A 16474-nucleotide genomic window follows, 5' to 3' on the forward strand; every position below is an offset into this window, starting at 1 on the left:
TAAATAAATTTTATGGTGAGAACAATTTGAGTTTTTGCCTTCTCTCCTGTTGCAGCCTGTGTGCCCATATAGTCGCACTTAACTCTGAAAACTCCGTTTTATAAGCAGACCTTAAACAGTTTCGGGAGTTTAAAGAACCTGAATGGACACTTCGGGACTAGTCTAAAAGTAAGATAATGGACCTCTTCGGCTGAGTGAATGCTGCTGCAGAAAAGCGCACTGCTCTCAACAGATGGCTGAAGCCTTTTCAAACTGACCGGGTCTTAAGAGAGGCAAAGACAAAAGGCTGCAGAGGCCAGCAGCCCCCACAACAACTGGATCGGGACTAATTGGATCCTGAGAGAGAGAGAGAGAGAGAGAGAGAGAGAGAGAGAGAGAGAGAGAGAGAGAGAGAACAGCACTCTGCTTGTCCTCTCAGTTCGCTCTTCAGGTTTCTCTCGCCGACTTTCAAGCCATGCTCCACTGTCGGCCTCTCGGGGTGGATTTCTCTGGAGATGTTGCCAGCTGTGATCGTTCTCGCCTGTCTGCCTGTCCTGGCTCTTCATTGTGCAGCTGATTTGTGCAACTGGACTGGAAGGTGAGCAGCTTCTCAGATTTAAGGTGGGAACAGAAAAAATATCTATATCTATCTATATATGTATATATAAAGCTCTCTCTATATATGTGTATATGGATAGAGATAAATATCTATCTATCTATCTATCTATCTATCTATCTATCTATCTATCTATCTATCTATCTATATATATATATATATATATATATATATATATATATATATATATATATATATATATATATATATATATATAAATATATAGACTGTTTCAGTTTGGAAAAAAAGGTCAAATAGCAACATAAACAGAAAAGTAAAGAAACCCTACACTTTGGATAGTTGTACAACAAAAGAAAACTACGAGTCTGTTTAATGATTGTAACAGTTGAGTGTGTTGTTTTAACGTTTCACAGTCGTTGTTGGGAATAAGTTATTTCTACTTATATGTTTTACTGCAACTACTAGCTGTTATATTTTGTCAGTGGGTAGTTTTTGAAACCTTTTCCCGCAAAAACCTTTTTAAAAAAAAAAAAAAAAAAAAAAGCTGCTCAAACCCTTTCATTTGTATGCAGCGGTTTTCCAGCTGGCGTTGACCGCAGGGTCGTCCTCCAGGTGCGGCTTCGCTGCACGGAAGGTCTCGTGAGCTGGGTCTACCCGGGTCAGGCTCTCAGAGTGGCGCTCGAGCCCAATTTGTCGTCCATCCGGTACAACAGGGTCTGCATCCAACCGTCTCCGTCCCTCAGCGGAGCCAGCGTTTTCATTGAGCGGGCCGGAGAGCTGGAGCTGCTGGAGACGGAGGACGGCGGGCGCACCGGGCGGCAGGTGTTTTGTTTTCGGGCGGATGGGCCGCACAGTCCGGTCATCTACCTACAGGCAGGTACCGGCCCGCAGAGTCCAGGAACGTGGATCAGACGCACAGTCGGCTTCAGATATGAGTTGCTGCGCAACAGGAGCGTCTACGGTGGCTTGGAGCGTGAGTGTCGACACTTTTCTTTGAGTTAAACAGATTTAATTCGGTGTTGCTATTTGAACACGACTTTACGAGTAGCTTATTGGTCAATAAAAAAAATTGTAAAGAAAGAAACAAAAAAGAAAAAGAAAGAAGGAAAGTGTTTTGTCAGTAACACAATTATCACACCTTTCATTTTTGTAAGGACGGTTTCTAACGTAAATTAAACGTAACCGATGGATGAGCTTAGTGTAATAATGTTACTTCTCGTTGTAAGAAGTTGAACAGGCGATCAGGTTAGGACAGATAAATCTAAATAAACTACATTTTTTAACCCATGTTGAGAAGTTTTATGTTCGCTTAGTATTAGTATTAACCCTTTTTGCAAAACAAATAAATAAATACATACAATTAAAACAAATAAATGAACAAGTGGGTTAAAATATCCCAATCTTGTTATAAACATAAATAAATGGTAATTTTCCCCCTAATAATAATAGTCTTCAAAGTACACTTTTAATTCAAGAAAAATAGATTTACAACTAGTTTTTTAAGTTCATTAAAAAAAACTCAATCAAATTGAAATGTGGAGCCACACAAGCAAAATAAAACAAAAATAAAAAAGCATTTAAACTCTGATTCTAAGTCATTTTAAGTCCTTAAAGTAAAGTAAATGACAAGTTAGTTTGCATGTCAAATACTAAAAATGAGACTTTAAATAAGTTTTGAAGGTGGGAAATGGGACCCAAAAGGACCAAACATCTGCTGACCTGACCCCAGTGACTTCTCAAATCTAATATCTATATTTGATATAAAGTTTAAAAGAAACACATGAAAGGGACATTTTAACCAAAAAATACAGAGTTGCTGAAAACAGTTTCAACCAGGAAGTTATTGCAAATAGACCACAATATACTTTGCTTATTTGTTCTCCATCAGAAGCTGCATCACTTTAGATACTTTTTTTATTTGACAGCATAAAGCCAAGAATTTTGGCATAAATATTTGGGTGTCTCCCTGCACTAAACGTGCATAATGAAAAGTTATAAAGTTTTAAAAGTCCAGGAGGAAAATCTGGATATCTTTTCTTCCTATATAGGTTCCTTCCAGCTCGTTCTTGGGAGATGTTCCGAGGCAAGAATGAACATTTAATTTATTTAATATCTGGTCAGCCTTGGTGTCTCTTCTACCAGAGGTATGTGTTTGGAAAACCTCCAACTGAGGATGCCCAAGCAGTCGATCAGATGTTTATCAGAGTCTTTTCTATGCAGAGAATAATCTTTCACTTCAAGCTCCATGCAGTGAAGTAATTTCAGCTGTTGGATCCATGTCTCAGGACGATGGTCAGGCAGAAAGTAGACCAACAAGACCTTTGGTGTTTCGCCTTCACCAAAAAGACAAGCTGCAGAATCCAAAACAAAGAGAGAAGCGGGCTCAAAAGCAATCAAAAACACATGATTATATATTAAAACCAGGCACAAAAATAGTGCTAATTTAACAGAGCCGAGTCGTGCTGAGAGGAACGTGCAGCTGCTGGTCATTCTGGTGTTTTGTCTGGTTGTCTGGTTTCCATCAGGACACAAAGCAGAGAGGATGCAGCAGACCACAGGGTGGCCGGAGGGCACCAGGCCAGCAGGCCTTCATTCAGCACAAAAATACTTTGCAGATTCCACAAATGCCTCATCATTGTGCCTGTCTGTTTATTAGCATTTATCCAAGTGTGCGGGCCATTCCAGGCATGCTGATGTCACCCCGGGCCCTTTATAGACAGCTGCCTGTTTATCTTTTCTGTATTAGCAGGCCAGCAGAGAGTTTGACTCCTGCAGTCCTCTGCTTCGGCTCGAGGTCATTCAATTAGGTCTGCACAAAAGAAGTCAAACACGGGGTCAGTGCTAGCGTAGGGTTTATATGTGGAGGTGATGCTGTAGGCGGAGCTCAAACGCAGGAGCAAATGGCATTCCACTAACTAAACCATGGAGCTTGGAGATGAATGGAGATGGTGTGCAGGTCAGGGAATAGCTGACAGGCTACTCTCAATCAATATCAGGCATAATGGGTAAAGGCATTTCAGAGGGAAGGAGCGATGCATTGATTGAAAGTGGAAAAATGAGTCAGAAAACAGCTTCTACTGACACGTTGTGCCCATTCTGTCCACCCACAGCTTCATGCCGACCCTGCAACGACACAGAATTGCTCATGGCTGTTTGCAGCAGTGACTTTGGTGAGTACATGCAGGATTTGACACAAAGTGACCCACGTCTGTTTGGGGAGCCACTCACAAATCAAAGCGTTTCACTTTGTTCACAATGAAGCTGAAGAAATAAGTATATTTCATTACTATAGCCAGGCAGACAATAAATGAATGATTTTGGGGAGTTTAATTCAGAGTTGAAATATTTAACTTAAAACAGAATGCAGCAGATTTCCCCAGAATGCTGATAGTTAAAAATACAGATAAAGTTGCAACACTTTTTTTTTGTTGCAACCCACCACAGAAATAAACTGTAGCAGCTCAGCAAAGTTTTGGGAACTGAAAACACCAACTGCTGAAGTTTTACAAGTGGTTCCCCTTTATTGACATACTGTATTTTAACGGCAGAAGATGACAAACTATTATTTTTTTACTTCTATTTGCCACAGCATACTGACAGTCACACTCCATGAGTTTGTAAAAATAATACTGAAAACAAAAATCTTGTATTGCAACAGCATAATCTCATAATCTTATATCAGATTTGAGTATATTCATTAAGTAGGGAAAATAAATCCTAAACTACAGAATTACTGTCACAATCATGCATATAGATCCCAGAATCCTTTGCTGGTGAGTTTGACAAACTCCTCCTCTTATTCATGAGCAACGTCATGTTTCTACCAGTCACATTGGGCCACACCTCCTAGTGGCCAAAGGAAGGATGGAAAACAGAAGGAGGGCAAGAAGCTGAATATTTGTTCACGATGGTAAAGCACAGAGCTGTTAGCGTTGTGTTTGGAGGAAACGTATCTATTATCCAATTTGAGCATCATTCTTAAAACACATTCAGTTTTTCAGCATGCACATTAGTAAAAACAGGCACTTTTTTGGACAAAACTCCAACCACTCAATGTCAGCAAAGTGATTCCTTGGTATGTGTAGAATGTGCCACAGCAGGCATTAGTGGTATATCTATACTGTCTTGGATGAGTGGTGTTTTGAGGTGCATTTGCTATGAATGTCTACAACTGTCCTGCTAGAAAAGGGGATCTTATACAAACAATAGTGGTGCCTGTGATGTTTTAAAAAATTTTTTTTTTTTTTTAAGGATGTATTTTTAATTTTTTTGCAGTGGTTCGGGGCTACATCAAGAATGTCTTCCATGACTCTAGAAGGCAGTCATCACTAGTGGAGGTGTTGACAACAAAGGTTTACTGGCAGCGTAGTGGAATGTTTGAGCAACAAATGCGTCCACACATGTCCCCTCAGTCCTGGCATGGACACATCCGGACACTCCTGCAGTGCCATGTAAAGCCTGGTGACGGACAGTTCCTCTTCACAGGCTCAGAGCATTTTGGGGAAGCTTGGTTAGGGTGCGCCCCGCGCTACAAAGACTTCCTCTCTGTCTACCACAAGGCCAGGATGGGACGAAGGACTTCCTGCGACTTCCCTCTGGACTGAAGAGGTGTGTGGCTTTTGAAGCCAAATGGACTCTGTAATGGCGCTGCGGGAACCTTGTAAAGCTGTCATGTGCCAACAAGGTGGCATCAAGGTTCAGCAGCGGGGGCAAAACTGCTGAAGTACTGCTGAGAAACACATGTGGAGGAGAAGAACAGCAGGGCCTCCTGAAATGGGGCTCAGAAAGTGGCCGCCTTTGTCTGTCTCCAATCACCGCCTTTAGTCCTGGGAGACTTACGAGGGGTTGGGTTGCTGCTCTCTTTTGAAGCTCTCCTCGCATTAGCTGTTGTTCATTTTGTGGTCTCTGTGCGAACGGTGCTCTATGATCTGAGGTGGGAGGGAAGACGAAGGTGGGCTATTTGTCCTCACAGCTTGGCTTTGTGACTCTAGGCCCGTACACACATATGCCTGTAGAAGTTTATGTTGTATTGCCTCACATCTGTCTGTAGTTTCATTTGTTTCCAAACTGGCAATAGAATTAAAAGTTACTGATATTCGCACTTTTTGTTTTTATTTTTAATTTTCTTTTTCGTTTGTACTGTTTTCCACATTTTGTCAAATAACAACTTCAGTGTGTTTTAGTTCATTTATTGTGACACAGACCAACATAAAGCAATGCACGATGATAAAACAGGAGGTTTAGACATGCATGTATATCCAGTCCATTCGTCAACTTTGTGGAAATACTTTTTGCTGCAGTCCTTTTGCTCTTATGCTTCAATCAACTTTCCACCTCTGGTGACTGACATTTATTTTCCTATTATTCTTTCTAAAATCACTCAAGCTCTGTCAGACAGGATGGAGAGCATCTCTAAACAGTGATTTTAGTCAAAGTTTAAGTCTAAACTTTGACTAGACCATCATAACACATGAACATTTTTGATCTAAATAGCATCATCTTATTTCTCAGCATGTCAGCACCTCCTCCAGAGTCACCACAGGTCCAGGGTTTCTACTTGGGTTAATGCTCTACTTAATTGGTCTGTTGGTCTTGATAGGATTTCTTTTCATTTCAAAGTAATTTGTGAGATGTTGAAAGCTTGGGACATTGTTTTATAGCCTGACTCTGTTTTAAACATCTCCCCAAGCTTTATACCCAACATGACTGCTGTGTTATTTGGTCTTTATGATGCTTTTAGCTCACCATTGTACCCCAACAAACCTCTGTATCCTTCACACAGCAGAGTAGCATTCACAATGAAATTAAATTGCATACAGGTGAAGTTCATTTAGTAATTTGGTGATTTCTGCCTTGGATTTTAGTTTGGGGTACCAGAATGAAGGTGGTTTACAGGTTTATTGCTGCAATGTGAGAAAATGTGTAAAATATATCAAAATATTAATACTTTTTAAAGTCTTGTATGTTTATACAGTGTGTTCTTTTTTTACATGTTAGATGAATATAGTTTAATTCTTTCCTGAGGAAAGAAATAATAATTAAAAAGGTACTTTAATGTGTTCAATTTGTAACTTTTTACTGCTATCTTTAATTAAACCACCTACAAACATTGAAATGTGTATTTGTGATTATTAAATTATAAAGTAATAAAGCTGAAATTTCCATTGCAATCATTCATTCAGAATCCCCCAGATCAACAAATTAAACCCTATAGCTCCTCTTTCTTTGTGTAAATGTTTTCTCCTCAGAATCTCCACCTTCTCTCCTCATCCGGTTTTTGAGGAGAAAGGGATTTCCTGCAGAACCGCTCAACACGTCCCCTTTCCTACATGATAACACTATTACGATAAGTTTTGAAGAGTATTCCCAGATCACCACAAGTAAGAGTCCGAATCAGAATCAGAACTTTCCTTTTAGTTTTTCTTCTTGACTCAAGAAGACAAAAAGACAGATGTGAGGCCCCTCAAATCCCAGGGATCCCCCCCACCTGTCCCCACCCAGCCAAGAGAGAACAATTAATTGATTTTTAAAGCAACTGCTTTCTGAGCTCTTCCACGCTTCTCTCCCAGGCTGGGCTGAGCTCACAAATTGGTGTGCTAAACGTTTTATGAGGACTAAATAGCAGCCAATGAAAAGTGTAAATGACTGAGCGGTGAATGACGAGCGCACAATGGCCCTGTGGTGACAAGGCCTCTAGCAGACATAACAACCGTTGTTGCAGCTGCGGTCAAAGAAAAAGGCCATCGGGGCTCCAAAGTCAAAGAAAGAAAGAGGATGGAACGGGGTTAACGCCAGCAACAATATTTCTCCCTGTTGTTTTTGTTTTCATTTTTACTTTGTTGAATTGTGTTTTTAAAGGTGTTACTGGTTGTAGTGGCCTTTGTTTGAGAGTGGTCAGATAGGAAAGTGGGTGATGAGAAAGGGGAAAGATAAGCAGCAAAGGTCATCAAACCTGACTGCCATGTCAAGGAGTAAGGCCTCCATGCATGGGTGGAGCTTTAGCCCTGTGCCACTGCAGGACCTCAAATTATTTCTCTTTTCAGGTTCAATAAACATGCATCAGGTGCTGCAAGAGAAACCATTAGTTCATGTTTTGTGTATTACCTGACATATGTCTAACGTTCTTCTAAGTCCACTTTGGTTGGCGGATCAGCATCTCAAAAGTTCAACAAACGGAGCTCTTGTGCAACTCAACAAGCTGATTCTGGACCACAGTAAGGCGACGATGGTTCTGGTTTTGGAACCTGAACAGTAAAATGTGAGTCTGAAGTTTTGAATTAATTTTTTTCTCTCTCTCTCTCTCATAAATTTTTAACATTTAAATACATTTATATTGATCATGCAAGCTCCTTTCTTAGAACTTCCAAGAGATAAAAAAAAAAAAGTCTGACGCTTAATTCAGTATAGACAATAAATACTCTGCATTTTTGGTGTCCTATAAAATTTTTTTCTTTTAGAGGATGTTTCTAGATTAGACTTGATTTTGTCTTCTTGTTTTTGTGTCTTTTTTTAAAACTGTTTCAATCAGAAGGGAACAGACTAATGTGATTCTTAGTTACATTGACGACATTATCCATAAATGGTTTCCCTCCCTGATTTTTACAGAATCTTTATTTTTTTTATTTGTGATAAAGATCATTCAGTGCGAAGATAAAGCACTCATCCCTAATAATAATAATGTAACTAAACATTTACACATGAAGGCTAATATAGCTACATCATGTTTCCCCCTAAATAAACTCTGCAGAAACCCAGTATGATGTCGCCTCCCCCAGTTCTTTCCCAGGAGGCCACCATGTCAATTTTTCAAGCGATATATAGTCTCTCTGCAGGCTTTTGAGACCACACAATTCCCATCTCTGGGAATTCCAGCTGGCTCTCATGGGGACCGAGCCTAGGAGGGCTCGGGCCCCGGAGCCGCGGCATGGTGCAGCGGCAGGAGTCCGCTATGACTTGGGGAGTAATTGGTTTATCCCACCGCCTGGCCTGCTTTCCCATGTGGGCCACTGCTGCGGGGAGGCCCAGGGGTACAATATGGAAACAGCATGACACCCTCCAGAGCCACGCCGGCATTCACCTCTGCAGCTATAGAGAGCCGGGAGAGAGTAGCAGGAGCACAAAGCTGCAGAAGACATGCCGTTTGGCTTTGAAAAGGTTGCTATTTGGTCTCTCTCTTTTTTTTAAGAAAAAAAAGTGGGAAACATTTGAGGTTGAAAGCGAGAAGTAATCAAATTTTGACTGAAATACTTTAAATAAATCTACAGCTGAAAGGAGTTTGTGTCGGAGAGATTTTTTGGAGGTCAGTTTGTAATTTATCATTCTTTGAAATATATTTACATATATTGTAATCTTGGATTAATAGACAGAGCAAAGGCTGAGCAGATTTTCAGCAGCTCTGAAGAGAAACATTGTGTTCTTGAAAAATTGTGACAAATCTTAAAGTGTATGTTTCTGACTTAAAGTATTTATTTAAGCTGGATTGGAGATGAAGGCAAGGTTGATAGAAATCAATACACCTTCAAGCAGGACAATGACCCTGAACATAGAATCTGAGCTTAAAGAAAACGCTTCAAATAAAATCATTTTGATTTAAAACCCGGTTGAGAATCTGTGGCGGGATTCTCTCAACTTGTCACAAGATGAAAAAATTTACGCTTTTCAAGAAAAACATACATTTATTTTACATTTACGTTCACAGAAACTCTCAATCCAGCTTTTCATAATGACTGATTAGGAATTTAACTACAACTTGACTTCCTTAGAATGGAGAGTAGTTGGCTAGAAACTGTCATTACACGCAGTATCCACAAGGTGGCAGCAGTTCACTCTAAAAAAAAACAAACAAACAAACAAAAAAAAAAACAGCTGTTGATTTGAACACATTGTGCAAATATCCGGAAAAAAAATGCATCTTCTTATTCAGAAAATAATAGCGGGAGAGACTTTTGGGCATCATAAGCATGAAAGAAGTAGCTACAGGTAAGATATGGAGCAAAAACCCAGATACTAACCCATTCATAGAAGTTGCTTAAGGTCACTATGATTTCTGCTCAGTTGTTCAAAACGATCACAAATAGAAGCTGCAAAATAAATCCGATGAGACACAAAAATCATTAAAAGAGACTTTAGACGCGCAACGAAGAGACTCCAAACAGCCCCAGCTGTAAAATTCCCAGCTGAGCCACCATTTTAGTCCTGTTTATGTGTTTTTCTATTATTATTAAACGGTGCGCAGATTGTAAGCAGATTTATTCAGCAAGAAGTCTGATTAGCAGTGACAACAAAGCAACAAAGTGAGACCAATGGCTCGTTCTTGCAGAGGTGTCACATGTCACCAGGGGGCCATGCGGCTTGCTTACAGTCGGGAAGTAGAGGCACTTCCTCCTTCCTACCTCTCCTTGTTCCGAAACCCCGTCTGTTGAAACAGATCTTTTCAATGGGGAGCCAGGGGCCTGTCAAAGCTCCGAAACACTGACTTCGTTTGAGGGAGGGGAGGTTAGACCCAAAGCGGCGGCGAATGTCAGCCGGATCGGTTCCGAAAGCCTCTCAGATTTAGTGCGTAAAACAAAAAGTGACCGGAGTGAAAATAACAATGGCTGCGACGTAGCGCAACTTTTGGATCCAGGGGTGGATGATCAAGAGTCGGACTCAGTCGGTGCTGCTGGTTGGTGACTTTTTTTTTTTTTTTCGGAACTAGAAGGAGACTTGAAGGAGGACTTTCAGCATGAAGAAGCAGTTCAATCGCATGAAGCAGCTGGCCAACCAGACTGTTGGAAGGTGAGTGTCGGATCTGGTGGCATATGCTGCGCTTTAAACTGGCAGACGGTTAATAATGTTAGATGTGGTTAGTTTGAGTCTTCTGTCTGCTAGTTGTTGTGGGCGGCGTCGGAAGGACTCGGACGTGATTTTAGGGAAGGAGAAAAGTTTGCATACTAGTTGAAAAACATGTTTTATGTAGTTTTGTTTGTCGTCGACAAGCCGTGTAAAACGGTTTAATAACTGGAGGCGTTTAACTCTGGGGAAAAAAAAAAAAGAAAAAAAAAATCCCCGAAAAAGTTAAAGTTGAACGCTTCCTCAAGGTTCGCATCTTATATTTTTATTCAGAATTTTACCCTTTTTGAATTTAGCTTATGTTTACTGCAAAACTGGAGGCAATCTTGCTGAATATTTTAGCTTGAACAGAATGACTAGGGGGCAGACCTAACCTAATCTAATGTACGCGGTATGTAACAGTGTTTCTGAATGGGACATGGGCGTCTCCAAAACCTTTTCCAATGGGCGACGCAATGGGGGCCAATAATAATCCTGTGGTGGCACACCCAGTTTTTTTTTTTTAAATGTATGCAGCTGTGGCAATAGGTCCAATTAAAAACAATTAGGCTGATATAAATAGTCTGTAGTAGTTTATAAGTTCATGTTTTTATGTACTCGTTTTCTCTTGTCCGTGACTTTAAAACTCAGCAACTCCGATTTGTTCTTTTTTTAAACCAAAAATATGTCAACCTGATATCATTAGAAGGTGAGGCCAGGAGTTGTTGACAGAGATTCAAGAAGAAAGTGACTGGGGGGGGGAGGAAGAATAAATAAATTAGTATTATCAAATCATTTATTTTTGTTTCTTTCTTAAATCCACTCATAATGCACAAATGTCTGACATGAAGGGTGGGCATGCTTTAACTCTGAATTATGACTCAAAGACATGAAAGACTTAATGTGGGCAGACGCGTTCATATTATTTCCACTTTTTTAAATGGATAATTTTATTTATATTAGAACAGTTATAATATTATATTCAATATACTATAAGAAAGTGATGTAGTTTATTTTTTGGCCTTTAATAAAATAACACTAAAAGCTTCACAATCAACTCCCTACAGTGTTAATATTACTAGGCTAAGGCTTAACTTTTTGATTTACCAGGATTAGTTCTGAGAACTTTTATATATATATATATATATGTCCCAGATGTAGATTTTGTACTCTCCTAGAGTGGAATTTCTTCAGATGTGGTTTAGGACTCATTTCCTGATGGCACAGCTGATTAGACTACCCAACCCAGGCCTCTGCCCTCTTCGCTGTCCCTATGGGGCGACCTCGCCTTGTCCTCCGTCAGCCACAGCAGAGCCAGTGTTTCCACCTATTACTGTACACCACTGAATAAATTAGTGGTTCCTCTCCATGCACAAGCTTCCTCAGAATGACTTGTCCATCACTCCAAGGGGCTTGGCCGTGGATCCTTCCAGTCGTTGCTCCACACACGTTGTGCAACGGCAGTAAAAGTCAACTAAGCCACTGTTAGAGGTTGCTTTATTGAGAAGCAAAACTGTTGCGAGCACACGCCCTCCCTGGATTATTCCCTGGGAAGGATCAACTCTGCTGAAAATGCTTAAAAAATACAAGTGCAAGCTAAAAAAAAAAAAAAAAATCATAAATAGTTTAGGTTCTTATGCTTAATTAAAACCACAACCAGCTGGTTCTGACATAATCCTTTTGAAATTGAATTGAAAGTTGGTTCTAATGCACAACAAGCCACGGCTGTACGAGTCTGCATGAGGTACGACAAACGCATAAACAACAACACAGCTGGCCTTTGCAGATAGTGTGTGGTCGTCCGAGCCGGTTGGGACAGTTTGCTGCGGGCAGCACGCTGAGGGGATTTTGTGGAGTAAGCATTCCCAGCGTTGAGGACCGGGGGACGCTGGCTCAAACAAAGAAAGTCTCTTTTCTTTCCATAAAGGAGGAAACCAGCTGGATTTGCATTCGATTAACAGAAGGAGGCGGTTGAATCACCAGAGCTCAAACACAGCAGTGTTTACAAACAGCTTTGACCGAGTTATTTTAATAAAATCAGAGGCTGCAAAGTGACTCAGGAATGTGGTTGGATTTATATTTTCTTCACTGCATTTGCTCAGCGCGGCTTCGTGATATCGGTACGTTGCGCGTGACGTCCTCATGCGCAGCGCACGCCCCCCACGCCGAGCCTCTGTCTGAAGGAGTCTATTCTTAGAACGGTAGCTGCTGCCCAGCTCTTAAGCCGGATCAATGCTAATTCAGTATTGATAAGAATCATGAGGTTGTTTTTGTAGCTTATTCCTTTAGAGTCTGCAGTCTGATGTGATAACGTGATAAGAACGGAAACTAAAGTTCTTCTGTTGGGATGTCGTGTTCCTGTCCAGCAAACCAGTCAGTAATTAGGAAGTGAAACAAAAATAAAGGTTTATTTTTATTTATTTATTTATTTATTTTTTGCAGATGTGCATTTTAGGTTTACTCTGATATCCCTAAAATTAAATCAAATGCAATATAATTCCCAGCTATTCTTTGACAAAATGAATTTTAAAAAAATCTCTGACTGTAGTAAAAGGTAGTCTTGCTTTTCCTTTTTTAATTTTATGAACAGTGAGGGCATCTGAGGCCCCGAGTGAGGTAAGCCTTTACTGTATGCAGAGGGTGGAAGATAAGGATCATATTCTAAGAAGCTCATAACAGCATTGTGTAATACCTCACGTCTGAGCAGGAGATGGTTAGTTGATCCCTGCGAGGTTTAGATTCACGGCGTGCGCTCAGACTGCTGCGGAGACAGACGAGATCTACAGGGAGTTTTGTGTGAAGTCAAAGCAGCACATTTGTTAGATATCGACTGGAAACGATGCTGGTTAAAACAAACAAAAAAAAACACATTGGGGCTTTTTTCCACCTGCAAACTCCAGGTGCTCTAGCAGGCATTCTGGCATCCCGTCAACATTTCCTTGAAGCTTTTAGAGCGATGACATGACGTTGTTTATACCCAGATTGTGTCGCAAAAAAGCGTGCTGTGTGTCTGACATCAACAAGCCTCAATGGCAATTCTCACCCTCATGCATGCACACATCGGGGCCCCTGTTGCCACAACAAACAGGGTGCCGATGAGTCAAGAACTGTGTTTTTCAGACTGGGTGGAGGAATCTGACAGGTTCAGTTTGGCCTCTGGTGCATACTCGTCGAGCCCGGCTGTACAAATGATGCGCGTTAATTTAAAGCTCACATGCTCTCTGACAGGTCTTCGTAGCTTAATACCAGGTTTCTATTCGCTGCAGGCGTTTGTAACCTGCACACAGGAGGAGAGGAGCTGGGTTTGCTGTTCTGCTTTAGTAAACCCCAACCAGTGTGGTTGAAACAACGTTGGATTGTTCTTTAAAAAAAAAATGGGAATAAATGCAATGTTTACGTACACAAACACATGCAAATACGCCGGTCAGCATCACGGGCTCTCAGATAAATCTTCTGATCTGTGTTTTCCCTCCACAGAGCTGAAAAAACAGAAGTCCTGAGCGATGACCTGCTTCAGGTAAATATCACGTCTTCAAGTGTATCTTTATATAAATGAAATGTAAGCTGCATTAATTATTGCAGCCTTAGCAGGAACAGCTGAAGCATCTTGCTTTTTTTTTTTTTCTTTCTTTTATGTGGCTGTAATTCAACATTCATCTGTATTAAAAAGCGATCTGGTCTGAGCTATGTGTTACATCAGCTTTTGTTGAACTAATCTGCATGTATAAAGACTTTTTTTTTTTTTGGTGGGGCACATTTTCTGGAGAGGGAAAAAAACTGCAGAAGTTTCGAGTGTAGCATTCCCATCTAAGACTCTGTTAAAGCCATCATGCCTTTGTTTGAAGCCAAACTTCCTTCTGGGCTTTGAACCGCTTGTGTTTAAATGTTTCAGCAAAGTTTAAATCACAAGCGGTTGTGTGCGGTTGTACATTCGGTAACGCTACACTGGCACAAGGTAAGCACTTCAAGAGAAATGCCTGACTGCTTCAACGGCGAAGTCAGTTTCGTGTTTAGGAAATCAAAGTGGATGCACGCCGCTGGGTGTGTGTGTGTGTTGTTGTTGGGGGATGGGAACCCTTTGGCTTGTGAAACGGTGAGATCATCTTTGGAAAAAAAAATGTGGGAATAAATACTGCGGAAATGAATAAAAGCAGCACATAGAGGTTAATCAGTGCAGAGTAAATCTTCAACAACCCTCATTCGGCCTCAGAAGTGGAGGCTTTATGACCAGCAGCGGTGAACTCTGGACCGTATGCAGTTCACACCCAGTAACTCCCAACACAAACTGGTGCAAAACATAAATATTTCCACATAAATAGTACTGCGATCTCGAGCTAAATATATTTGTTATTTTCGTAAGCCAACAGAAGAGAACAGACCCAGCCGTCCCACTGAATGCTTTCCCGTCTTTGGCGAGTTTTGTGCTGCGTTAGACATTCCTTAATCTCCGGCTCTCGGCGAGGAATGTTATTGTCAGGAGGTCAGCATTGTTAAAGTAGCTCGAACGTCTTTTGGCAGCTCCGGCTTCTGACAGGATTTCTTTTGAAATGGCAAAAACACGTCATGCACAGATCCTCTGTTAAAGTTTCAGGTCTTTGTGACCTAAACACACCAGACCTCGGTGGATTACTTACAGACTTGTCCCACCTTTAATGTGACACAAATGCTGGATAATTTCTTCAAAATTCAGAAACATAACAATTGTAATGAAACATGAACAAATATGTTGGGACATATTTTCCCTCTGGTCCTGCACAAGTTCTCCAAATCTTTTTAATTGTGAATGCATTTTTTTTGTTTTGTTTCGTTTCTGGTCTATAAAGATTTAGTTTCATTCTTCCGTGGATTTGGATATATGCTTGGATTTGCTGTGATACTAACAAATGCAATCCCAATTCATCTTCAGGCCGAGGATGCTCCAACCCAATAGAATTTAACTCCACAGCATGATACAGCCACCACCATGTTTCAGTGTGGAGTACTTGTCTTGCAGTTGGAAAGTTGTGGGTTCCCTTGGAGAAGGCAGTCTGCGCCTGATCTCAAAGTGAAGGGCATCGAGTTGGAACTGGTTCCAGAAGTCAGTGTTTGAATATAACTGAAGATGAGATATCCAAATGGGGTGTTGGATACTCTACTGTGCTCATATCTAGTGGTTACATGGTAAGTGAGTACTGCATTGGGTCAGTCGGTGAGAGAAACTTTTGGTGATCGTACTTTTGGTGTGATCAAAAGTGCATGATTGTACACCAAAAGTGTACATCATATACACTGCTGGTGGTGTATGATGTAGGTTTAAACAGCTTCCACATGTTTAAACCTACATAATATATATTATTGTTCTCACAGGTGAATTCAAACCACAATACTCTATGTTGTAGTTCAGTATAGTTCTTTTTCACTGATCATCACAAATAAACGTTGCAAAATAGAGGATGGACATTCTGCGTTGTTATATATTACGTCACACCGAATAAACGTGGGCAAGAAATGGACTTTTTACTTTCCAAAATGCAGATATAGTCATAAGATAAGCTACACTCTATGACTTAGTTGATTGTTTAAGAAATTGTGGCAGAAATAACTGAAAGTAGTTTACTTTTGTTAGACCTTATCCACTGCTTTATTTGTCGTGTGAAATTGGCATGACTCTTTACTGTGGTGCTTCATTTAATTTAGATTTGAGTAGGTTTGTTACACACACAGCTCTCTGGGGCATTTCATTCAAACTGAGGTCTGGACTTTGACTGGACCATTAAAACACCTTGGTTGTGTTTTTATTGTCCTTCTGTTGTATATTCGTTGCCGTGCTTTGTATCATTTTCCTGTTGAAGGCCCAAATCTTCAGGACATAGGTCATCATGTTTGACTATAGAATACTTTGCTCAACTCGGAGACTGCAACCTACGCAGTTCCTGGGGATGCAAAACAGCCCACGTCACTACACCACCACCACCACACTTTCATCTTGGCATGGTAGGTGATAGGATTTTATTTAGACATCACACTGTGTGTGTGTGTGTGTGTGTGTGTGTGTGTGTGTGTGTGTGATTTTCGATCTCTCTATATACTCAATCACCACACACAATTTTCTAGACATCTCTCTTTTTT

General features: G+C 40.7%; 2 protein-coding genes across 6 annotated transcripts in view; both read left to right on the top strand.

Annotated features, from left to right (window-relative positions):
- Positions 1–445: 445 nt before the first annotated feature.
- Positions 446–6659, top strand: LOC106957201 (meteorin-like protein). Of its 2 annotated transcripts, none has more exons than XM_015048469.1 (4): positions 446–577; positions 1129–1529; positions 3667–3726; positions 4832–6659. In XM_015048469.1, exons 1-4 carry the CDS (start codon positions 495–497, stop codon positions 5158–5160), a joined length of 873 nt encoding a protein of 290 aa, XP_014903955.1. In that variant the 5' UTR covers positions 446–494; the 3' UTR covers positions 5161–6659. The 2 variants fall into 2 exon arrangements, with proteins under 2 accessions (XP_014903955.1, XP_014903962.1); XM_015048476.1 differs by having other exon boundaries at positions 1129–1517.
- A 3259-nt stretch (positions 6660–9918) lies between these two features.
- Positions 9919–16474, top strand: part of arhgap17b (Rho GTPase activating protein 17b) — a 35791-nt gene continuing 29235 nt past the window's right edge. For 2 of the 4 annotated variants that reach the window (XM_015048525.1, XM_015048539.1), the window contains exons 1-2: positions 9919–10333; positions 13844–13883. In XM_015048525.1, the coding sequence (XP_014904011.1) occupies positions 10281–10333; positions 13844–13883 (93 nt within the window). In that variant the 5' untranslated portion in view covers positions 9919–10280. The remainder of the gene's footprint in view (positions 10334–13843; positions 13884–16474) is intronic. The other 2 variants (XM_015048532.1, XM_015048547.1) reach the window with 2 other exon arrangements.

The sequence above is a fragment of the Poecilia latipinna genome, unplaced genomic scaffold, assembly GCF_001443285.1.
Source record: "Poecilia latipinna isolate Pla-1442-1.1 unplaced genomic scaffold, P_latipinna-1.0 Scaffold42, whole genome shotgun sequence".
In the NCBI taxonomy this organism is placed as follows: Eukaryota; Metazoa; Chordata; class Actinopteri; order Cyprinodontiformes; family Poeciliidae; genus Poecilia; species Poecilia latipinna.